Source organism: Nilaparvata lugens, chromosome 2 (genome assembly GCF_014356525.2).
Source record: "Nilaparvata lugens isolate BPH chromosome 2, ASM1435652v1, whole genome shotgun sequence".
Lineage (NCBI taxonomy): Eukaryota > Metazoa > Arthropoda > Insecta > Hemiptera > Delphacidae > Nilaparvata > Nilaparvata lugens.
Genome location: NC_052505.1, coordinates 38,248,853 through 38,275,180, shown reverse-complemented (window position 1 = coordinate 38,275,180; position 26,328 = coordinate 38,248,853). Strand labels below are relative to the sequence as shown.

The 26,328-nt window shown below is 34.4% G+C and overlaps 1 protein-coding gene across 27 annotated transcripts in view; it reads left to right on the top strand.

The window, feature by feature from the left end:
- The window catches only part of LOC111047183 (ELKS/Rab6-interacting/CAST family member 1), a 125,108-nt gene that overhangs the window by 93,065 nt on the left and 5,715 nt on the right, over window positions 1-26,328 (top strand). For 20 of the 27 annotated variants that reach the window (XM_039421156.1, XM_039421155.1, XM_039421159.1 and 17 more), the window contains 13 exons: window positions 2,345-2,512; window positions 4,399-5,355; window positions 6,454-6,606; window positions 8,245-8,433; window positions 10,421-10,560; window positions 11,100-13,329; window positions 17,275-17,526; window positions 18,637-18,842; window positions 20,062-20,143; window positions 21,252-21,443; window positions 22,949-23,109; window positions 24,345-24,492; window positions 25,984-26,100. In XM_039421156.1, the coding sequence (XP_039277090.1) occupies window positions 2,345-2,512; window positions 4,399-5,355; window positions 6,454-6,606; window positions 8,245-8,433; window positions 10,421-10,560; window positions 11,100-13,329; window positions 17,275-17,526; window positions 18,637-18,842; window positions 20,062-20,143; window positions 21,252-21,443; window positions 22,949-23,109; window positions 24,345-24,492; window positions 25,984-26,100 (4,995 nt within the window). Of the gene's footprint in view, window positions 1-2,344; window positions 2,513-4,398; window positions 5,356-6,453; window positions 6,607-8,244; window positions 8,434-10,420; window positions 10,561-11,099; window positions 13,330-17,274; window positions 17,527-18,636; window positions 18,843-20,061; window positions 20,144-20,849; window positions 21,444-22,948; window positions 23,110-24,344; window positions 24,493-25,983; window positions 26,101-26,328 lie in introns of all 27 variants that reach the window. The other 7 variants (XM_039421163.1, XM_039421164.1, XM_039421170.1 and 4 more) reach the window with 3 other exon arrangements.

Genomic DNA, 26,328 nt, shown 5'->3' with positions numbered 1-26,328 from the left:
TGAATTGCTAACTGCAGAAGGGACACTTGTCCAAAATTTTTATTTTTATTAGCTGAATGAAGTTTATATGGATAGATGTATCGTTTACTGTAGAAATGGAACTTCTACACAGTCAATAAAGCCTTAATAACAACATGTGATATTGACCACTTACTGCAGATAGGGAACATGTCCTGAACATATTACCTTTCTGCTGTAAATAGAAAAATTCTCCTGTAGGTAGTGCTAGCGGCGCTAGCATAAATAATGTTTAAATATCGGACAGATGATCTGTTTCATCCAAACCACTTGATGCGCATTTGGGGATCGCGACTGGGCCGCGTAATGGTTGATTCAAAATGGCGGATCCAGCGTTCATTAAAACGGTCATAGAATGGCTACCATTCATGATAGAGACCTCTCGTAAACGCGAATCAAATCACAATAAACTATCCACTAAAGTTTGTTTCTATACATTTCCACCTAAAACTTGATTTTAACCGACAAAAATGCACTTTTTCGAAAATATTTCATTTCAAGAGTATGTTTTCTGAATAACTACTTTCAATGACGATTTTTAGATATAAAGTGCCAAACAAAAGTTCTTTGGAATGAAATTTATCATCCATTCCCATTTGTTTCAAGTCTCAATCATCTCTTGTTCTGGAGTTATGATTATTTTCATGATGTCATTCTAGCCGCTTAACCAAGTAACTATCATTTAAACTGAACTATAAGTCTGCGTGCTGATAAATTCTGTTTAAGAAATACGCAGTTGAATCTACAACTTCCGTAGGAACACAAGGACAAGCTACCTACCAATTTTCTAGAAATGAAAGACATGAAAAAATGTCCAACTTACGTTCCGGATGATAAGATGGAATTTTGGAATGAAATTTTAAAGTTTCCAACAGAAAAAGGGAATATAACTGAAGAGCATGTTCAAGTCCCATACAAATAAATTCAATTCTTATCTAATCACGAATATGTATCCACTCACATATAATTGAGTAAAATGAACTTGTTTTTTCCAAGAAAAAAATACTTTTATATTGACTTATGACTGTTTACTGCAGAAAGGTAACATGTCCAATTGAAAAAATATTTTTTTGAAACTTCTGTAGAATGAAATTTAGGTCAGTAATTACATAATATCATGTACAATATTCAAAAACTATACATATTCAAATAAAATATCAAATAATTCTACTTGTTAGTTTTCCTATAAAGTAGTTTTTTGCTTCTCCTGTAAAATTAGGAAAACTGGACATGTACCCCTTCTGCACTTAGAGATTTAGCTATTCATAATTGTTTCTTTTTAGTAGATTTGGAAACATTATTTAGTATCTTATTCTATTTTTATTGCTTTCCCCATTATCCAATAATCTTTCAATGTAGAGCTGCGGTAATAAATGAAGAGCTACTTTTCTTCAGATGTGAAAAGTGGTTCTACAGAATGGTGATTATTTTGGGATAAATTTAATTGTTTACACAATGTGTCAATCACATTCTTCAGAGCAGAAATGGTGGCAATTGAGGAAGGAGGCATAATATTGTAACGCTAATTTCCAAATTAAATTTTCTTTATGATCTTGGATCGTCACTTTTCCTCTATTCATCTCCATCAATCTTCCAATTTTATTCGAGCTGAATGAATTCAATTCTAGCATTAGTTTTTTAATCAACAAAAGATAAAAATCATGACCAGTTTTGGATTTGAATTTGGAAGACATCATATATTACGTATACTAATGAAAGATAACTATTCTGTTAGTAATAAATCACTAATGGAAATTTCAAAACTAATTTCTCTTAATAAATCTCATGAATCTTCCTTGGTTTCCTTCTCTATTTATTTTTAGCAATCTCCATTTTTCGGTGATTCATTGATACAATTACTTTACAGAATTATACATTTTAGCTCTGGTTTGGTGTAGATCTTCATTTGTGCCTTGTTTAATATTTACTTTGGTTAATTAAGATTTTGTTAATTCCACCAAACAAACATTTTACTGTATGCAGTAATTTTCTATCTAGATCTCAGTTGACTTCTACTATGTAGGTTTCACACAATAGAGTCCAAACCCATTCATCTCTTAACCATTTTTCGGTAGTCTGTTGGAAAAGATGCATTTCTTATATTTTTCCAAAAATGGTGAACTATCCAAACTCAGTCAATTTATGTAGTTGCATAATAATGTATTATATTATCGTGATTCAGATTACATTTTATCTTCAAATCTATCAATAATTTATAAAATGCATGCAACAGTAATGCTTAATAGTTTATTTGTATTTGAGTTTTTCTAGCATAAAATTTGCTCATATCCTCCTGAATCAAGTCGTCGTTATATTTGAATTGCAGGTGGAAGAGTTACGTCAACGGTTAGAGGAGAAGAATAGATTAATAGAGAAGAAAACGCAGGCTGCCGTCAACGCTAGCCAAGATCGAAACCGCATCAATAATGAGCTCAACGAAATCAGAGATCACATGGACATAAAAGACAGGAAAATCAATGTTCTCCAGAGAAAAGTATGTTATTCTCAGCTATTCATTCACTAAGAATAAGTTGAGATACTGAAAAATCAGAAAATCTTCATTGAATTAAAACTTCAACTGTGGTGCTTTGAATCCAACATGCATCTCTTTTATTTTTAAATGCTGCCTTGAATGTTCTTCTAGTTTTGTTCCTGTACTAACATTTATAAGATTTTTTTTTCTCACTCATGTATTCAGACTTGAAATTAACAGAATGAGTGTTTCTCACAGTATCTATGCAGAATTTAACTTCTGGAAGTGTAGTACTTCTAATAAAGGTATAATAGATCTCAAATCAATATTATGATATTATAGAAAGTAATTTCATCATTTCTGTAGTTTACATAACATCAGGGCCTACTATTTATTGCTCATGTGTAATTTATAACACGAATCATCAAATAATAACAAAGTGAGTCGACACAGGTGAAAAAAATTGTGCTATTGCTATAGAAATGCATTTTAAATAATATTCATTATTCATGAAATGAATATCTCTATATTTTTTAAAACTATGAATCTTAATTAACTGACTATTGTACCTAGTATGATAGTAGAATATCCTCATGAAATTATAAATAATAATTTATTACTGACCGATAAACTGATACATTTGTTTGAGATCATTTCTCCTCATTGTTCTTAAAGGTAGCTCTTATTTTAAGTTCATTAATGTTTCATGCTATGAATGTGTATTGCAAATTATGACTGTGATTAGAATTATGTTACCGTATTTTTAAGTTGCCATGAATTGTTTTGTATTAAGTTCAATGTTTTCTTCCTTATTATTTTAGTTTGTATTCCCAGTTATCCAGTTTACCATTGATTTATATTAGCTTATTTTTGTATTGTTTGGTTATTATGTTTGTGTAGCAATCAAACGAAAAATGTTTATAATTTGTTCGCAGAATAAATATTCTACTCGATTATTTTTTCTTTATTTCACCTCACTCCTGGTTTTTAAAGCATTTTCTCAAGTTTCCATTTTTCCTTATGCCTTTTATGTTGAATCAGAACATTTATACTAAACCTCATTTCAAGCATTTTTATTCCATTTAAGAGATGATCTCTGTCTAATCAGAACTCGATTAGATGCCCATCAATTCATATTTTCCCCAGTACTTTCTCATAATGTAGCCCAGACTCCTCGAAACGTTATATTTCCTTTCAGAAAATCATTATAATAGTTTTCATTCCATCAACATTGAATTATTCACACTCCAATCACAACACAAGTACTTCGGTTGTAATTGACTAAAAACAATTTCAACTAATCTGGACTCTTCAGCAAAGAAGCCCTCAATAAGATTTTTTTCATCCACTATCCACTTTGAAGCAATTAAATATTCTAATCTTTATCCACCGTTTATTCTTATATGCTCTTTAATAAAATTTTATTTCAATTTCGAAACATATTCACATGATTTCATACACTACTATTCACTGCATCATACACTACTATAACAAAATTTGTTATGAAAGTCCAAATAAACTTCAATTCTCCACTTTTTTCTACTCTCTCTATTATATCACTTTACCATTCTCAAAAATGTTACTCCTACAATACGTTTTACTTTCTTATTTATTGGCCCAACTCTTCACTATCCACTTATTACCCATTTTCTCCCCTTCTTCGCCTGCTTTCTTTATCAGTTTTATTCGGCTCGCTTGATTTCTCCCAAACACTTTGTTTTTGTGTATTTGAGATTTTAGTTTGTTACCTTGCTAGCTTTGCATTTCATACTGACCATCGTACTCATGCGAAGTCGGGAGTATCATCCTCATAAAACGCAATGCACAAGCCAACTCTTTATACAGCACAATTGCTCCCGACAGTGGCGAGCTGTCCGTTGTGTTTGAAACGATTTATTGACGTGCAGATCGAAAATCTCGAGGACCTGCTGAAGGAGAAGGACAACCAGGTGGACATGGCGAGGGCGCGGCTGACTGCGATGCAGGCGCACCACTGCTCCAGCGAGGGGGCGCTGTCCAGTCTGGAGGAGGCCATCGGAGACAAGGAGAAGCAGATGAACCAGCTGAGGGAGCAGAGGGACAGGGCTGAACAGGAGCGGCAGGAGGAACGCGAGTTGCATGAGCGCGACATCGCTGAGTACAAGTTGAAGCTGCACGCCATGGAGAGTGAGGTGGAGAAGTTGACTGCACGTGTGGAGAGAGCACAAGCGGAGAAGGATCGTCTGGAGGCGAGGCTGGAAAGCTCCCAATCCGAACTGGGTAAATCGAAAGCGGAGTTGGATAAGGCGGCTAATGAAGTTGGCAGAAGTGGAGCAGATTGGGAGGCTGCAAAGCAACGGTTGGCGAGGTTGGAGCTTGAGAACGAACGCTTGAAACACGACCTGGAACGTTCGCAGACAACGTTCGGCCGCAGCACGCTGTCCACCTCCCAAGAACTCGATCGCATACAGGAACGCGCCGAAAAAGCGACCGCCGAACTGCGCCGCGCCCAGGCCGAGCTGCGCGTCACTCAGGCCGACAACGACCGCGCTCGCGCCGAAGCCGCTGCGCTCCAGGAAAAGGTGGAGAAGTCGCAGGGCGAAATCTACCGCCTCAAAGCCAAACTGGAGAACGCGCAGGGCGAGCAGGAGAGTCTGCGTGAAGAGTACGACCGCGCGCAGACGTCCGTCAACCGACTGCACGTGGAACGCGACAAGGCGGTCTCCGAGTTGGAGAAGGCGCGCGAGGAGCTCGAACGCACGCAGGCCACCCTTGGCAAGGCGCAGCTGCAGCAGGAGAAGCTGCAGAACTGCCTCGACAAGGCGCAGACCGACGTCGACAAGCTCCAGGAGAAACTCGACAAGTCGACCGGCGAGATCAGGCGGGTGAGTCCCGCTATACAATCATCTCCAATTTTCAATTCTATTTATTATTCTCCAACACTTGAATAGCAACTCAATCTAATTGCAGCACACATTTATAATCATAATGTGATTATATTATAATATTTAATCATAGCCATGATTAAACTTTGATTAAAACCTTAATCATGAGTTAAACATTTGGTTTTGCTGGTAACGCCTGTACTGCTATTTTAAGAAACATGCATTTTTGTCACGTCTAAGTTAATAATATTATTCAAATGGCGTTTTTGTTTTGAATAATTATTGTATTTTCATTATTTAGTTTTTATTTGTAAATATACATATTTGAGGGCACCAGGAACTACATCCCATTATTGCCCTCATAATTATATTAAGGCAAATTACTTATACCTTTGCCCAAGAGTAGTAACCGATCAACTTCTATTTTGGCAAAAATGAGTCTTTTGTATCACTTACTCAGGGGGAAAATCAATGATATTCAATTTAAAATTAAGAAAGACAATCATTATAATTTTTTGTTTTTTCCTGATTAAGTAGTAATCCTATAAATTTTATCTGATCAAAACTTTTTTATTCAATTGATTTTTGTCATTGACTAGAGTTTATAATAATAAATTAGAACAATCATTGTGACCTGTTGGTTCGAATTGAATTGAATTTTAGGATGAACTCACTGAAAATGATTCTTATTACTGTGATGAGAACTTCCAATCACAGTAATTGAAATTAATTATTCCAGCTCGAATTATTGCACGAACTTTTGTAGTCTATAATATTGAGATTCAAGGAAATTGAATATTCAATTTCACACTATCCTACAAAAATAACTTGATTGATTAGGACTGATAATATTTTTTTTCATTAGTGATTATGAATAAATAAACAGGTAATGCTTCAATATTGTATGATGCTAGTAATGGATATCGCTCTAATATCATAAGACTTTTCAACAAAATAAAGAATTTGGAATGTACTTCAGGATAGAGGACTTGAGCTTTATTATGGTTTGTTTTGTAAAATGAACTTTGTATTTGTTAGAATCAAATACATTATTGTGTTAATCAATATTATTGAAGTGTTAAATGAATTGTCCAACAGATGCAAATGGAGAAAGAAAAACAGAACTACGACTTTGAGAATATCCAATCGCAACTGGACAAATCACTTGGACAGGCAACCAGACTGCAGAAAGAGAAAGAAACTTGCCAACTAGAAGCCGACCGGTTGAGAGACAAATTCGAGAAGAATCAGGTAAGTGCCACCCTCAATACATCAAATGAAACTGTTTGTTGCATCTAAATGTAACACTGTCACTTTGTGGGTGTGATCCATATGTGTCTTTAACTCTCATTAACTTGCATCTGGATGATAAATTAACTGTGTTTTGTGTGTGTGCGCTTTAAACCCGTTCTCATACGACTTGTGTTTTCTACATCTATGTGTAGAAATTATTCTAGAGGTCGCATGATAAACATCACAAACATTCAGAGACTGCAGAAACTACAACAAAATAATATGCAAATGTTTATTGATGTAAAAGTGAAACTCATTTACGACCGGATACAAAGCAATCCAATGTCGACTATCCACTTCCTAACTCAATCCAATAACATACCGTATGTATCATAGATGTTATGATACATCAAATATATTTTGTGAGAAAACGCTAACATTACGGAAAACAATACTCCACTATGACCTCTAGAAGTCTTTCCTATCGCTGTGTTTTCTCAACTTCTTCAGCATGGACCCCACTTTCTACTGCTTTTGATATTTGTGTATTAATGTTTTTGAAATATTTATGTGCTTTAATTGTCACCTGTTCCGATATTGGTGTGTTCTTGCAGTTTGAACATTCATATTAAATTTGTACTCCATTACCGGGACTGTGCAGAAGTTCAGTAACCTTTTGAAGTAAGTAGATGAAATTGCTTGCAGGAAAACGTTATGTATCATCATTATCTGGAATGAAAGTCAGTTCATCAATCTTCTGCAATCGTATTTGAAAAAATCTCTTGATAACTAGGTACAAAATACACAACTATTCTGTACAACACAGCTTTACTGTAGTTCTCTTTCATTAAACATGTTAACATAATATTGAAACTAAAACTATAGAATTTGGAACAGTTTTATTCTTGGGTGAAATTGGAGGCTCAACAAAAACTTTAACCAAAAAACAGAAAAAATTGTTCAGCTAATCTCATACTCAGAATATTCTTTCAAGTAATTCACTGAACGTGTTATACAAAGTATTATAAAACAAAAATTTTCATAAACTAACAAACGATGATACAGTACTCATCAGAAAATAATCCTTACGTTAATAAAAATGGGCTAATTGTAAAAAACTCAACTGAATAAATATATTTTCACCTCATTTTGGTCTTTAAAGTCGTTTAAAGTTTCATCCAAATATTTCTAGATTAGGCTCAAAAGGTGTAAAGGAATTACACATGTGACGCCACAAGTGTAAACATTTTTTTTAAGATCTATAAAAACTGTTAATTGTAAGAGTTTATAGATGAATCTAATAATTATTTATTTTGAAATGACATCAATATCACTAGTATTCCTAAAATAAAAGAATCAAATCTCTTATCATGTTATTTCATGTCAACTTAACAATATCAGGAATATGAGTAAATACACAAAATTTCCAATAAAATGTTATTATATACACTATTCACAGAAATAGAACATCCGCCAAATTAGTACACGAATTAAATCGCGCATCGCTTAAAACTGTGTTGAAACATTTGTAGGTCCCAAAAAATGCAGATTTGGTAGGGCCCTAGAATGCGCAGGTGCTGAAGCCGCTAAAAATTGGCAATGATAGTAGTGATGGGTAGACGCAGCCGATGAATCATTGTCGGTGCTATTTTCTAGATGATTTTGGCGCGATTACAAAAAGAAAGAGACCAATATCACGAGGAGTGCGAGAAGTTGCAGGAGCGCATCGAACTGCAACAGAGTCAGGTGTCAAAAGCCCAGCGCGACAGAGATAGCATGCACACCGAACTTGACGTGTTCAAAGAACGCTGGGAAAAGTCCCAGCAGAACCAGCAGAAGATGCAGGTAAACACACCAAACACACCATCACTACAATTTGTTGTGAGATTCATCTCATCTGTCAGCATTCGGTCAATGGGAAACATTCATGAAGAACGCTGGCAGATTATAAAATGAATCTCACTTTAGCTCAATCCAACTTTACACAAAAAGCAAGCAGCTTTCGAGAAAGGTGTACTGAGTTTGATTTGCTCATTTGATTGAAGCTGTGCAATGGATTTCTACTATCTGGGACAGGAAAAATACTATTGTTTTTTATATGAATGTGCATGGTGTTGGAATAAGTGTCTCCCTTATCTGTATCGCCTGAGACAATGCTCCAGGATCTCTGAAGCCAGGACGATGGATTATTATTGATAGGTAGAATACTGTAAGCATATTCTTGGTTTAGTAATACAACGAATTTCAGGAAAGCAGACTAGAGAAAATGTGTATTTTTTAGAAAAAAAGTAATATTTGTAATATACATAGAATGATGTATCTTTTAGATCGATATATTTATTGAAATGAACTAACAAAACAGACAAATTTTTGGCCAAAAAGGAACATTTTTGTCCTGATAGGAATGTATCAGATTGCTAATACCAGGATTTTTCAAAAAGGAGGCCATTAATATTGAGCTTATAAAGTAAAATTTCATTAAGATGAACTGTTCAAAAAACTCTCAAGAACAATTTCAATGTATCCATAATTTATAAATAATAATAATTGGACTTCAAATCAACAAGACAAAATAGAAGACATTAATCATCAATCTAAATAACTATTTGATATCGCTATTTGAAGTGATGGGACAACGATCATTTTGGTAGTTTTTCATTATTTACAGTGAAAGTTTAAAAAAAAAATAATCAAATTTTCAATAGATTCTTGATAAATAGTCTATTAAATAATGAATAATCAACTATTACTGATGAATAATCTTGAAAAATGTTGTGTGTCTCATTAATCCTCTCAAATGAATAAAATGAACACTGACTCGCCGAAGAAGAATAACATTTTGAAACAACAAATACAGTAATTTCCTAATATTATAGCTTTTAATAACTCGAACATTTCTTTTCTCATGTTTCAGTTGGAATTAGCACAATTAAAAGAAAACGTAATAATACATCCCACAACTTTTTTACTATTCTACTTATTTTTCAAATTATCTCTCATTAAATCATAGCGACTGCTTTATGCCGATCCATTCAAAATGATATGAAACTTTATCGCCTTTTGATTCAAGACATGGTACTTCTCAGCGAAATTAAATTTCTTTGGTATATTCCAGGTTTTTTTTATGTAGCCTAACAAGTGCAAGTAACTAGATCTCAAATACTTCATCTTGAAAATGCTTTCGTGCATCTAGTTCCTTTCCAAGTAAAACCAATTGAATTAATTATAAAGTTTGTCTTATTTTTATGATTGATATTTTGAATAATTTAATATCAATATTCACACAATACTCAATAGATATCACACACATATCATACTCTCTTATATATCTGTTATATTTTTTCCATTTAAACATTGTTGTAGAGAGCTTCTTACTATGCCTTATGTGATTTGAAAATCTATTTTTCGATTTCTATTCTTATCCACATCTAATCTACTCCTAACACCCACATCAATTCCGATAACCAGCACTGTTGTAATTTGAAGCTATTTGCCTGAACTACTAACATTTACTGATTGCAGCTCAATTGTGTGATCTTTGAAATTTGATTGCATCAAGTATATTGTAATGAATTCACATAATGATAATTGAGAGCCTGTTCCATGAAATATTATCGCAACGGCCTCTAGATTCCAAGGCTTGATGATAATTTCTGATTACCTCGATAGATTAGATTAGTTGAAAGTAGATGGACTGATTTTAATCACTCAATAAGTTGGTTGCTTTCTATTTAAATTTTTGTTTCCTTCATCATTATTTAGAATTCTTCAAATATTACTATCAAATTGGGTTCAAATCCGTTGTGCAGTACACTTGAGTTATGTTTTACAGATGGAAAGGGACGATATGTTGACTGAGGTTGAGATTCTTAAAGAGAAACTTGAAAAGAATCAGATGATACTCCAGAAGGCCTTGGAAGACAAAGACACTGCCAACAAGGAGTTCGAGCGAATGTTGGAGAAATATGATAGGTAAAGTCAAATTCGCACAAACATCATTTTCCAATTTCGAGGATTTGTGTTCAATTATACTTCTGCAATGTTTGAGAAAGTAGTTACAATAGAAATTATCTATTTAGATAGATTTCTATCAGCATGTAGTGACTTTTCTATTGAATAGGCCTTTTGAATTTATAATTTTCTATTGAATTCCATCAATCATATATTATATTTTCAATAATTATCTACATAAACTCCTGTACATTTACGAAAATATGACGAATCACCTACAGACAGAATCTGGTTATATCATTTCCTAAAACTCATATGATGATAATCATTAACTTGTTGTAATCATTGAAGAATAAATCGAACATAGTTGGTATTACATGTGGATGTTCCATAAATATTCAATAAAGTTGAAAAATTTAATTCTTTCATGGAGATTTATTCCAATAAATTTGAATTAATCCATCCTTTTTGAACAGGATTTTTTTTCTAATAATGCAAGAAATTGAAAACACCTCATAGCTCTTCATAAGGCCTGCAATAACTGTGCTTTGTGATTGCAGGAATCAGAACGAGGTGTATCGCCTTCAAACAAGACTGGAAACAGCAGAAACCGAAAAAGATCGCATCGAAATGGAAGTTGAGAAAGCTCAGCTGCTCGCCACCAAGTCCCGTGAAGAACAACGTAAGCTGCAAGACGAAATGCAACGCCTGCAAGAAATGTACGACAGAGCCATTCTGCAACTGGGCCGGACAAAGGAGAACGAAGACAAGTTCAAAGAGGATATGGACAGGATGGCTGTTGATTGCGAGATGATGAGAGAACGCTACGATAAATCACAGATCGAAATGAGGCGAATCCAGGCTGAGAGAGATAAACTGCAGGCAGACACTGATAGAATGACTTTCGAGTTGGAACGAGCTCACGCTCAGAGCGCTAAGGCACAGACCACTCATGAGAAGAGCCAAGAAGAAATGGCGAGAATGTCGATAGAACTGGAGAAAATGTATGATAAGCAAGATAAGCTGCAGGCTGAACTTCGCAAGGCTCAAATGGAGCTGGACAGACACCGAACAGAGGCCGAGTCGCTGCGAGAGGAGGCAGAGAGGTATGCGGCGCGCGCTGGCAAGTATCAGGACACGCAAGAGCGCAGCAAGGAGGAAATGGAGAGGCTGCGAGAGACCACCGAACTGTTAAGAGGTAAATATCAAATCGAACAGGAAAGAAGTGAAAAGTTGGCTCAGGCCAACGAGAAGCTGGAGAGTCGGTACCATGAAGTACAGCTCGAGCTGGAGTTGTCAAGGGCTGAAGTCACCAAACTCATAGAGTCGCAAGAGAAGCATCACATAGATCTTGAGAGACTGCACATTGAGTGCGAGAAAGTACGAGACAGACAAGAAAAACTTCAAATAGAAAACGATCGACTCAGAGCAGAACTAGCAGGAAAGGGTGGAGCCGATCTAGAAACAGAGAGACTCCGGGAGAAGCTAGACAAGACACAACAGTCACGTGAAAAACTCGAAATTGAACTTGGAAAACTGTCAAGAGAATTAGAAAGGCTCCAATCAGACAATGATCGACTCAGGTCAGAGCTGGGAGGAAGAGCTAGCTCAGGAGAGGCTGAGTTGGATAGGCTAAGAGACAGGATGGAGAAAATCCAACAGGCCAAGGATAAGGCAGAAATGGACTGTAGCAGACTCACTAGAGAATTAGAAAAATCACAAATGCACCTTGGAAAATATCAGGAGAATAACGAAGCAGCTCAAATAGAGTTCCAGAAGATGAATACTGACCTATCAAAGATGCATGAGAAACTAGAGAAAGCTCAGACTGAATCACATAGGCTGGCTGAAGACAAGATTCATCTAGAAACAGAGCTGCAACAAACAAAACGAGCCCTAGAACAACAAATGTCCTCACTGCAAAGTGCAGATCATCGGTTGAGAGAAGATACAGCTAAAGTACAGCAAGAATTGAATCAGGCGATAAGAGATAAAGAGAGAATGGTTTCCATTGTGGAGAAGAGAGAGAAGCATCTAGAGAAGGTTGAAGCTCAGATGGCAAAGATGGAGTCTGAGTGGAAGCAGCTGACATTAGAGCGTGATCAGTTGGTTATCCAGCTTGAAAAGTCGCAAGATATGTTGATGACATTCCAGCAAGAGCTACAAATGTCTGAGGCGCAGCTGGAGAAAGAAAGAGATGAGGTGACAAAACTGAAACAAGAACAGAGAAGAGTGTTAGCTGAGAAGTCGGGTAGTAAAGATGGCTTTGAGCGGGAGATGGCTAAACTGCAACAAACTATGCAGAGCAAAGATCAGGAGTTGAGTAATTTGCAGCAGAGTTTGCAGGCGAAGGATAGGGAACTGACCAAGTTCCAACAGCAGTTGCAGCAGTTTGGTAAGGCTCAAGAACAGGAGCAGGTTCAGTGGCAGAAGGCGGTGGAGCAGGAGCGGATGAGGGCTGATGAGCTGCAGAAGCAGCTGCAGATGATGCAGTCGCAGCAGACTGGGGCGCGTGATGAGGTGCACAAGCGAGTGCAGGCACTTGAGAAGCAGCTGCAGGCAGTGCAGTCTGAGTACAAGGAGACCAGAGACGCGCTCACCAAAAAGAATCAGATGCTCGAGAAGCAGCTGCAGTCGCAACAGGCGGGAGCGTCTGGTGCCAAGGAAGACGTGCAGCGGCTGCTGTCTGAGCTGGATAAGGCGCAGGCAGAGCTGAAGAACGCTGCTGTTGAGAGAGAGCGGTTCCAGGCGCAGCTTGAGATGCTCGTTCAGGAGCTCGAGAAGAACCAGGTTAGTCGCAGTCTCAACTGCACTTGCCAATTCCTGCCGCTGCCGGTCTCAATCGATTCTCATGTTTTGCTGTTGTAGGCATGTCATTGTTATTAGTATCTGCGCGCAACATTTAGTAGCTGTGTCACATGTCTCAGCCGTATCACAATATTATTTTCATTTACTGTACTGTTATGCTCAATGTCTTATTATTTTGTAATATATTTATATTAATTAATTATGTTTTCAATTTTACTATTTCATGCTCGATGTCTTGGTATTTCTCTATATTCTTATCAATTTAGGTGTTTAATGTTACCAACTTACATGCTGCATTTTTATTAGCTAAATATTTCATTAATCTATGTTTTTTAATGTTTACAACTTATACTACTACTCACTTTGTTTCAATATTATTTCCTCGTTCAGAGTTTATTATATTTTGATACTCATATCGATTTATGTTTCTAATGTTTCCAACCTCCACGACTCACTTTGTTTCAATATTTTCCTCTTACTGTTATGTTCAATGTCTTTTTTTCTCAATATTTTTTTTTTTTTTTTTTTGAACCTATACGACTCACTTTGTTTTTGAAATGTTAAACATATTGCACTCCACTGGATGTTTGTACAGTATAAAGGATATATCTCACTTTATTAATGAGTAAATCATTACGGTATGTTAATTTTAAAAGCATACTCAGAAGCTGGAATTGGTGAGTAGAGAATATTTACATGATGATGTGCTGTGATTTTTTTCTTACACTTGTTTGACTTATTTTTATGTTATCTAATGCTCATTCAAATACTCAGTATCCCACAAGAACTCTTATTCATTCAGAATCGTTTAACGCTACATCAACCCTTAATTGTATCACTTGTTGGACTTGTCTACTTAGTATTTTAATATGCTTGTTAATAGAAATTGGAAATATCAATGTTTACATAAAATTTATTAAGTATTATTGATTTTATTACTGTCAAGGGGCTCTGATATAGAAAATTCACTTGAAACAGGAGAGAGGGATGCTATGTTTGAAAAAGCATTATTTTCTCTCCGTTCTATGCATGTCTGAATTTCATTTTTTTTCGATAGCCTACAAATATGAATGCACCCTATTTTGTTTTCATTTGCCTCCAAAGACACTTCTCAGCTTGAGATTTTGAATCTTAATGTGATATTCTTGTTTGTTGTGTGCTTTATTCATTCTGTCTCACTGTAATCTACTGTATTTGCATCGAATTTATCCATCTTATTTATAATAAGAAATATTCAATTTCTTAAAACTTGGACAGTTTCTTAATTGGACAAATTTCTTATAAGTACAATTGGAAAACATTTATAATTATTCTCCAAATATTATTTATGTCACTTTACTGCAAAAGAATATTATTCTGCAATAAGTTTGTTGTCTACAGATTTCAGTCAACTGTACAAGTTACTGACTATTAGATTGAATTGAATTTATTGTTTTATAAAAATTACACATTTTTTTAATATTAAAGTTTTAAATAGATTATATCTATGCTTAGATCGAATGGAATTAAATTTATTGTTTCACAGAAGAATTACAGATTTTTGAAAGATAATATCAAGTAGATTATATCTATGCTTAAGTCATTTCACAAAATAGTTGGAACTGAAGTCACATGATCCTGTTGGACTGTTTGAGAGTAAGATTTCGCATACAGATATTCAAATTTGATTCACATAGATAACTTATCTGTGATGCAGAGAAGTAGGTTTACCATTTTAAATAAGTACAAATTATACATTCGAGCTATTCTTCTGTTCAAAATTCATTTATATAGTTTCCCAAACAGGTAATATACTTTTGGGCTTTATTGTTTCTGAATGATAATATAATTATTTTGTTAATATTTCATGTATGTAAACTTATATATAGATAGATAGGCTGCCGTTTTTCAACCTGGAGGGCGAAGTTAGGGCACAGCCGGCCCTCTCTGCCAATCAACTCTCCTATACAATTCTAATGCATTCACATCGTAACAACATAAGGAAATAATCTCTATAGAATAATAAGAAATATTATAAAAAAGTATGAATAAATAATAATTAAAAAAAATTGCATGGTTGCCTGTAAAGTTGGTATACGGGCGAAAGTTTTACGTGACAACGACTTTGAGTGGTAAAATAATTTTAATGTGAATATTCATTCCTATAGTAGGAAGAAGGATGAAATAATAATAGTAACAATTTAGCTTACTTAGTAACATACTTAGCTTTTGCAGACGACCTTGCTATAATGTCAGATTCATTGGAAAGTGCAATAAAACAAATAGAAATTTTAAAAGAATGTGCTGAACAAGTAGGCTTACAAATATCATTTGAAAAAACTGTTTTCACAACATCAAATATAGAAGTTACTAAATTACAAACAAAATATGGAACAATTAAGAAGGTACCATACTTTAAATATCTTGGGGAAATTATATCAGAAAAACATGCACAAAATGAAAGGATACAGAAAGCTCGTAAAGGCCTAGGGCTAGTGCAATATATTTATAATAAGAGATGTATGTCTATCAATACCAAAATCAAACATTATAACGCAGTAATCAAGCCAACAATGTTGTATGCCAGCGAGACCCTAACACTTAGCAGAAAAACAGATACTGAAAATTTGAAAAAAGAAGAAAGGAAGATAATTAGAAAAATACTTGGACCAAGAAAGACCGAAGATGGTTATAGACTACAGAAAACAGCCAAAGTTGAAGAATACTCTAACATAGAAGCAGACATCAGGAAAAGGCGCCTTAAATTTTATGGTCACATAATGAGGCTTCCAGATCACAGACTTACAAAAAGAATAGTAACATATGTAGCAACCCTTAGTAATGGAGGTGCATGGATGAAAAACGTCAAGAAGGACTTAATACTTGCTAACATTAACAATGATGAAATATACAACAGGAACAGTTTCAGAGAAAAGGTTGAAAAATGGGAAGTTAAACCAGAGATGACTGTGCCAAGAGTGGGAACAAAATGGAGTGAAGCAAGGAAAGCGGAGTTCTCACTGAAAATGAAAAACTGGTGGATTGATAAAAAGAACAAGAAAAACAAAAAATGAACCAAATTTTGCTCAGCGTCTTCCATCTGGGAGCTTGACGGCTAATAATAATAATAATAATAATAATAATAATAGTAACAATTTAAAACATTTATTTATACAAAGAATTATATTTAAAACATTAATTTATACAAAGAATCTCGCACTGAATTTCATATTAACAAAATTTTATTTTTACCTTCACACATCCTCAACAAAATCACTCTGTCTCTCTTGCTCTTAGGCGGGCTAACTAACTGTGCTCGGTTCAATTTTTTATATAGCAAGTCGCGCTCATTTTTTCAAGTTGAACAAATTATTATTGGCTGAGAAACGATTTATACTACTTTTGTGATTGAAAACTACCACAACATTGTGATTACTACAACATAACCTATTCACTTATACCTATTATACTTACACTTATACCTATTCACTTATACTTATTCACATAACCTATTCACCAAGTAGTGGCGCAGTCGCAGGAGATTGCTCCGTTTCACTCTCTCTCTCCAGGTGAATGCCCGGGCTGCTGCTGCGTTGTTGCTCGCCACTGCTCCTATTTGTGCTCTTTCCAGACGACCGTGAACCGAAACGAACGCTCTCACTCGCTCTCATTGTGAGCGCATAACGTGGGAGCGTAACGCAGTTTCTTGAACTGTCACCTGGCAAACCAATTTATAAGACGTTGTCACGTCAAAAGGATAATTTAATTTTGATTATGTTATAGATTGAAAAAGAAGAAGTTAGAGAAAATAAAACTAGAAAAAGTTTTGAAAAAAGGGACATTAAAAAAGTTTTAAAATCAATCATTCTATGGTTTGAATTGGGTTGTGTATGGTGTATTTTAATAACTGTAAACATTTTTATTAAATGTTTTATTGGATTTTGACAGCTCGATCTGCACGAGGCCAACAAGAAGCTGGCAGCTGGCGCAGCGAAAGCTGGCGAAGAAAGTAGTGCGCTCAAGAAACAGCTGGAAGAACAGAAACGTCAGCTGGAGGATCAGCGACGCAAGCTGGAGGAGCACCGCAAAGGAGTCGACATCAGGGTGAAGCAGCTCGAGGAGAAGGAGAAGTCGATAGCTGACTTGGAACTCAAGTTGAAGAAGAGGAAAGAAAAGATGGATCAGCTCGAAGCGCAAATGGTGAGTCAACCACTCGAATTCTATAATCTTATTTTAACAATCTGTCTTATTATATAACAAGATATTCTCCTCAGGTAGGATGACAAGCCCAACAAACTAGTATTGTTGTTATAAGTTCTATGTTCAACTGTCTAAAAATTATTCACAATTCATTTTAGCCTGGTTTCATTGACTCATCCTTTGCTAAAATTACTTATTCATATTTAATTTCACTTGTTATTCAAATTTTTAATATTACAATTTGCCATTGAAGAGTTCCAATACACTATAAGGATGATTTATCATTCAAATATAACTCAAGGAATATTGGTGCAAGGTTCATTGTGCTTTATATACATATAGCCTACATTAGCCTTGTTGCAATGTGGAACGAAAGCAATACAATATAATATTAGGAAAAATAATAATATTCTCATAAGAATAATCTTGGATTTTTCACAGTATAAATATCGAAATCTTTATAAGTCAACTTTATTATTATAGAATAAATATTACTGAATAGTAATAGCAGTAGAAAGTAATATCATAATATTATCATCATAGTTTCTATTGTTATTGGTAATAACAGAAAATATAACACATATTGAAATAAATTGATTGGCTTTGAAGATTACTAGATCCAACGCTAGCAAATCCATGAGTTTTACGAATCAAAAATTTATCTTTTTTTGTTGAATTTTTCAAACCGATACTTCGTGATACATCAAGACTTATTCTTTGAGCTTCTGTTAGAAAATTTGACTACTCAACTTGAATACTTTACACCAGCAAGTAGAAACCTTTTATGGGTGTGGGTGAAATGATAGTTTTCATGAACTATCCAAGTATTATTCTTCAAATCATCTTTCATCAATATTCAGCAACTCTATATAATTAATTTGCTCTAAAATGTGAAAACTTTCCTAGTTTCAATTTCAATTTGAATATTGATTTTTTCCAATTCATAGCACATAATATTATTGTTGTAATATTCATTTTCTTATATTCTTCCTAGTTTAAACTTCAATTTTAGTTTATTTTTTAATTTATAAGACACTATATTTTTTCCTGTAATATTGATTTTGAATGTGGTAGGTAGCATTTGCAAGAGCTTGTGATTGTTGTTTGCAGCAACAGCGGGCAGCGGCAGGCGATACGGGTGGAGGGGAGGGCTTTGCCAGAGTGCAGGAGGAGGTGAATGCGCTGCGTCAACAGCTGGACAAGTCGCAGGAGGATGCCAGGCGCTCGCAGGAAGAGATGGAGAGGCTGCTGCAGCTGGTGCAGATGAGTCAGGAGGAGCAGAATTCCAAGGAGAAGACGATACGCGAATTACAAGAGTGAGTAATTATTATTCAGATTAAAATATAATTAATAATTGAGTTGAGCAAATATTACTTTATCATACAATTTAGACATCACAAGAATTATTGATGATTTAGTGTACTGATTTACTGAACACACTGATGATAGATATTGTCATCATGACATTCATTGTTATTTGAAATTTTAAATTAATTTCAAAACATTTTATTCATTGAATCGTATTTCACTTTTTTCTAAGAGCACTGCTTTCCAACAAATTTCTGCTCTTCTTGGCAGAAACAGGAAACATTGTTTCTCATTGGAGTGTTCACACATGAACAGAAAAGTATTGTGAACTCATGTGTATTTTATTGTGTATTCATTGTGAAGTAAGCCTTTAGATTCTTGATAATAGATTTATTGTTCACTTACTTGATTATTGAACTTATCCGTGGAATCAATACAACAGGAATTTCACTACAGTTGAAATAAGAAATAGGGAGAGTTATATTATTATTATTAGCGTATGGCAAACACATATACACACACATACACACACATGAATTCACAAAAATATATGCAGGTTTTTGACCTATGTCAGCTTGAAAAAAAATATATATATAAAACAAAATAAAACCATCTATCTAGGTTATAGAATAAAACTCATTTCACTACTTCTTCTTGTGTTTGTGTGTGTGCTCCAATATTGACCAGGAGAGCAAAGCTAGTCTGGTCGCCAACCGAACTAAGACAGTGTACAAACTTCTCCGAAAGTACCTCGTTCATTTATGCAATCATTACCAATCTACTAACCAATACCATACCCACCGCCAAGCGTTTATAAGGACACAAAAGGGTATAGAAACAGATCTGTGTCCTATGGCTGATGTTATTTTGCCTGTCCGCTCTGGAGTGTGTAGGGAGAGTTTAAAACATTTTAATTACCTGAATTTCATAATTATATAAATCGAGTTAAGCTCTATAAGAAAATTGTATTCTGCCATATTTTGGAACATGAAGAAAGAATAAATCCGCTCAAGTTCAGTTTTTTCTGGTATAAAATGTATGTATATGAATGAAATTAAAAAAAAAGAAATGAAAAAATTCTTTATCAGGCGGAGTTAGGACTTTCAAGTCCTCTCCACCACTCAAACTCGAAATGTGAATATTCTTGTGCATTCTTCATGAATGTGAATATTTGAAAAAAAAATTAAGAGTATTTTTTCGTTATATAATAATTACTTTCTTTTTCAGAGCACTAAAAAATGCACAAGCAAAAATGAGAAGCCAACAAACTGCCAATGCACAAAGGGAACAACAAAGAAAAGCAGAGGAGGTAAATTATAAAACTATTAATCACAAACTCACTTGATATAATGTTGTTAAGCATTAGTTATCCACCTGAACGGTATTCTTTGTGATCCAATTAATTAATATTGGAAATCCCATGTACTGATGTGATAATTATCATATTACCATGTACGTCTATTCCCTTGAGATAATAATATTCTACAAAAAATGTATTCAACATTGTATGATCACCATTTCCACAGTTTCACATTTGGCAGTAATATATTTGAACTTTTGCAGGGCAATCTCAAACAGAATCATGTGATTGTTCAATTTTCATTTCTAATCTACTTCAACTAACACAGATGTCACTATTATCTCCTACACTGCACAACAGGACCTCCTGTTATACTACTAAGGTATATAGGAAGTCTTGCTGCACAAGGTCTATAAAACGTTTTTATAGACCTTGACACTGCATTCACTCGTTTCATTAACAAGTCACTACTACAGTTAACACTACTTACTAAAACTAATTTATTCTATCATTAAGAGTACCAGATACATGTTAATAAAAGCATAGATCTTTGTTTATAGTAATTTATCATATTATTCCAAAAATATCTTACTAACAAACTAATTTTCACTTTCTTTCCCTTTAACCCTAACTTCTTTCTTCACCATCCTCTTTGCTTTTACTTCCCACCTTCATTTATTATTTCATTACAATTGATTCGTTCTTTGAAAACCAGGCTGGTCCCGCTGGCTTCTTAAAAAGTTTATTTTAATTGAAACTCTTCCTTGTATAGGTAAATTCAAAGTTATTGCTTTTCAGTATGTACTGCATAAACTTATTTTTATTGTTAACTGACGAAGCGTGTTTATTCCGTTATTAAACTGTTGATAATATTATTATATTACTTTTTATACAGAATTTACAATCGTAGGTATTGTTGATAGAATAAATGAAATGCATTTGGCAGAAAATTTTGAGCTGGCTAAAAGTGTTGCAAGAAGGATTCGATTCCACAATTGAATTTTCCTTTTTTGTTCGGTCCGGTGTTTTTATGATTTTTTTATAATTTACTTTTGTTTGATTCTGTTGAAATATTGGTTTGTGACCCGATTCCTGGCCTTATCCTCTCCCACCTTAGATTGAAGTGACCGGAACAGAGCCGAGCAAATTTGAAGAGGCCGAGTTTCAAGATCTACTTGGCGTGATCGAGCTGAAAGAGGAGCGAATAGCTGAACTGGAAGAGGCGTTGAGAGAGAGTGTACGCATCACTGCAGAGCGAGAGAGAGGACTCATACAAGAGGAATCTCGCAGGAAGCATATCATGGAAAAGGTTAGCTTCATCACAACTGAATAAAATCCTCTAAAAATATTAATATTGGCTTCTCCTATACTATCGTATTGTCAAACATTTTCAATTGATTTTATTAGTAGCTTTAGACTGATTTTCAATTATTATTATTAGTCTATCAATTTTAAATATTCTATTATGGATATCAAACGCAAATTTGTTTTTATCCCATTAAGAGCATTGGAAGACTTATAATTATGTCTATTAGTAAGCAGCTTCGATGGGATTATCAATTATTGCTAAGTTGACGTCTTTGGAATTTTCTCTATCCTATATAAATCTTCAGAATAAATCAAATTCAAACATGTTCTCTAGCAGTATTCCTCGGACATTCATATTGTGTTGTGTGGTAAGTCATTATTGATCCTGTATCATTTATGGAATATTTCATCTCAACTATAATGGGAATCAGAACAGGAGAACTCTAACCCCGCGTATTTCATCTTCGTTACTTCTTACTCAGTTCAAATTCCAAAAAAAAACTGAAATCAAAGTTGCTCTTTTGTCTTTCTCTAGTGTAAATTAAAATATAAAGGTATAAATGGAGCGTTTTGTGTGGTTGGAAGCTTTAAAAGTTTTTAACTTATGTTTTTAACAAAAAAAGTTCTATTTTTGAATATCAGAGAAGAGTTATACTTTCTTTAACTTATATCTCTATCAAAAAAGGGTAAATATTCTATTTTTCTATATTGGAGACCAGTATCGGGGACCGAGCTTCGCTCTGGAATACAGTAGCATAAAACATTTACAATATTACGAAAGAAGAAATTATAATAATATTTATAGTTCATACAGAAATAATGTTCTATCTAATCACAGTGAATTGAGATTAATTCCCAGAGGAATTAAAAAAATTTCCCTCACAAAGGCCCGGTTGCACAAAAGCCGGTTAAATTTTAATCCTGATTAATTTCACGAGAACCAAATCAGAGAAGACCATTTCAAAAATGATGATTCTACTGGAATTAATCAGGATTAAAAATAACCCGGCTTTTTTGCAACCGGCACTAAGTACCTGATTGAATGATTACGAAAGTTCAACAGCTGATTCATAATTTTGACACAGTCCCATACACATGAACTCGCTCACTCACTTCCATCATCAACTGACAACGAAATAATTATTATCAGCTGTTTTTCCAAGGATGAATAATAGTGCAATCGAAATTTTATATTATAAACCTCTACTATGTTCTGAATTTCGTGAGAATCGTTAGAGCCGTTTTCGAGATCCGGTGAAATACAAACATTTATAAACATATAGACATTTATAGACAGAAATTGCTCGTTTAATAGTATAGAATTTCAAGACTAAAATGGAGCCTAAAACTCAAAATCATACACAATCAACAAAATCAGAGCTTGATTTAATTTTTCAACAGTTGTGAGCATACACTCTTTTTGGATGATCCTTTTTCAATGAAATGTGCCAAATTACAAAACTGTTTCTCTTTTGAATATGTTGTGAAGTGCAATACTGATGACAGGTTGGCAAACTGGAGCAGCGGCTGTTGTCACTGCAGACAGCGCATGCGCTGCGCTGCAGCACCTGTCGGCCTCTGCTGACGCGTATGCACCATCTGGAGAGGCGGCTCACTCAGCTGCTACAGGAACGCACCGATCACATACAGGAGTTGGCTCACATGAAGTCAGTACCCTACTTATTTCTTACTAGTTTACTAAAATTGTAACTCTGATCAGAATAAAGGCTCTTGACACTTATACAGGCTCCAATAGCCTTTTGATCATTTCTAGCCTAGACAATATATAGCCCAACTAAAGTAGAAATTACTACTGAATTACAAAAATATGTTGAAAGTTATAAGAATTGTTGAAAATAGTATGTTGGTAATGATGCTTCGAGTGACTAAAGCTTGATTACCAAACACCATTGTCAGTGTTCGTGTCCGATACAGTAATATAATTCCCATAACTTAATCTTCTTAGCTCATAGTTCCATTAAAAATTATGGGAATGATATTCTTACTGTACGGGGAACATTCACTGATACACTTTTGCCGGCATGCCGGCCAGGAAAGCCGAGACGACTAAGTCGTTCCTAGCTAAGTCTTTGCACCCATCAGTCTGCTAGCGCTACCTGGTCGCGGGTTCGATTTCCGCCGATAGGCATGGACTTTTGATTATCCCGTCCAAACTCTTTTGAATTTTCAATTACCCACGCAAAAGCAAAAAGCTTATGTGGGTATCCATCGCAATAAAAAAAACAGCTTGAAGATAATCACACAAATGGTCTGTTGGGCGCTCTAATAAGCGAGTAAGATCATTCAGTGAGACCGTGTTTCATTACAGTATGAGTCATAAGACTCGCAAATTCACTTCATAATTTTATTTATTATATTTTATATAATGTGAAATAATATGAAGAGAGGCTTTCATTCTCTCGAAAATTAGTGAAAAAATAGTAATTTTCAAAACAGTATTCAATTTTTTAGCCAAATTAATTCAGATACTGTTCTAGTCTCAGTACTCATAAAATTTCAATGTTGAAAATCCCAAAACGCAGTAAGAGAATAAAATATTATTTTTCATCTTTAATTCAAATACACTGTAATACTATAGCTATTAATAATTCATGAAAATTATCTTCTACAAAATAAGTCGATTGGATTTTTTGTTTGGATTTATAGGTCTCTCATGAAAAAGCTTGCAAAATATTGGAGAATACATCGAGTTTTTTTATAATCAGCAGATTAATAAGATATGTTTGTAGTTGAATGTATGAGGATGCGTTTTCCATTCAAGACGAACGGTAGCTTGAAACTTGTTAAATAAGCAATTAGTTAGTAAAGTAAGCTGAGTTGAAGTAAAGTTAGTATTAGTAAGTTGAGTAAGTAAAAATGGTTGAATGGTTGCTGTTTTCAGACAAGAAGCGTTGGAAGCTGCGATTAGCGAGAAAGATGCTCACCTGGCGCTGCTGGAAGTGGGTGGCATCCGCAACGCCAGGCAGGCCGAACAAGCACAAGTATTGAAATCGGATCGAGACCGACTGATGGCAAGACTGAAAGAAGAGGTCAGAAAATATTATAGTTTCTAAAATCCATTAGGGTGCGCGTACACATATGTAGGCGGTGGTCAAATGCAAGCCTTCTAGTTGGATTACTCAATTGAAAAACAAGATATTGATTGATTCTCTATTACAAATGACAACTTATTGCCAGGTCTTGCAAGCATACCAACACTACATTTTTATAGAAACAAATGAAAAAATACCTTATTCAGGACAGAGAATATGTAGATGAGTAGAAAACTTTTAGAAACAGAGTAGAACTTATTTGTTATTTACAGAATAGAAATTCAAGTAATACTAAGGAAGATACTATCAGAGAGAAACTAGTATCAGTAGCTTTAGTATGAATTTTATAATATAAGGAACTAATATGATGAGCTATCTCTCATACTAATTCATCAATAGACTTTTCAGTTTTGAAAAAGGCATTCTGAAGTTCTATGTCTTTTCTCCCGAACTATTTCATGTTCCATTAATGGAACTAATTCCATTAGCCGATGCGTTCTGACCGTCAGTGAAGTGTATTATCAGCATGTATTACCAAGAACCTGGAACTCGGAACGCCCCTCACTTCGTGCGCATAACCTTAAATTCAATGGAATGAAACTTTAAGGACTCCTTAAAACTCCTTACGTTGTTCATTAGTTGAAAAACTAAATTAAAATTTAGTTAAAAAACTAATTAGTTGAAAACTCATTTTATTAGTTGAAAAACTAATGAAACTTTAAAACTTCTGTTTTTATCGGGAAGTACAAAGTAGAAAAACTATATACATCATAATAATCTCATTTGAAATAAAAGTGAAAATCAATGCGTGTTCATGAGATGGGAAAACGAATTCGCAATGAAGGAAATCGCACAAGCGAAATAGTTTAGAATATATCTATATTAACTGACATACTGTATAATATATGTGAATCATAAGTTCCCCTCTAAATAAGGACGTTTTCCCAGTGATATAAACTCTATACTGTCAACTTTGGACATGATCAATGTGTTTGAAACGAGACTTTTCTTCCTGAGAATTGGAAATCTAGTGGATTTTGAGTAAGTTGAGTCCTCTCTTTTATATTCAGTTTCAGATTTCTTTAAACATGTGCTTAACAAAAAAAATCAAACTTACGTTCTAAATGATAAAGAGTAAGAGTAAAAACCCTAGAGAGGATTTAACTCTTCCATTGAAGACAATATTCAATGTACTACGTACAAATTCAGTCTTTCCCAAAAATCAAAATTCCAAATCCCAATTTCAAAGTTCAAATATGTATCTCTAGAATTTTATAATAATTAGCATCAAAAACACTGAAAATAGGAAACAGTGCTTCTTAAAATGCTACTTTATAGTTCAGTTATACAAAACCATACACATAACTTGAATAGAAATTTTATATTATTTATCAAAGGTCTCTCTAGTACAAGTTGCATGAAACTTCATTATATCTATGCTATTTATCCACTAGGATAACTCATTGCATATTTTTTAATGCTTTTCAGACTGAGTTGAGTATACAGCTATTACAAGAATACTCTCCGCCCTCCCCAATCGACATCGACATCGATGGAAACGTCAGCCCAACCAGTTGCTCTGTTACCGGACTCACACTAACGATGGTAGGTGCAAATCGTATTTTCATCCATTCTGAATTCAGCAGAATGTATAACTTTTTCTGTCAATTTTGATTAAAAGTAGCGTATTTCAATCATGCTACAAAACAGGTATAATTTGAGATGGAATCATACCAAGAACCAAGTGTTCTTATTAGTGAATAATTAGACAAAGAAAATGATCAAGTAGTATTCATTCACATTCACATTGAGAAAATTTAAGTTCCGTCTGTA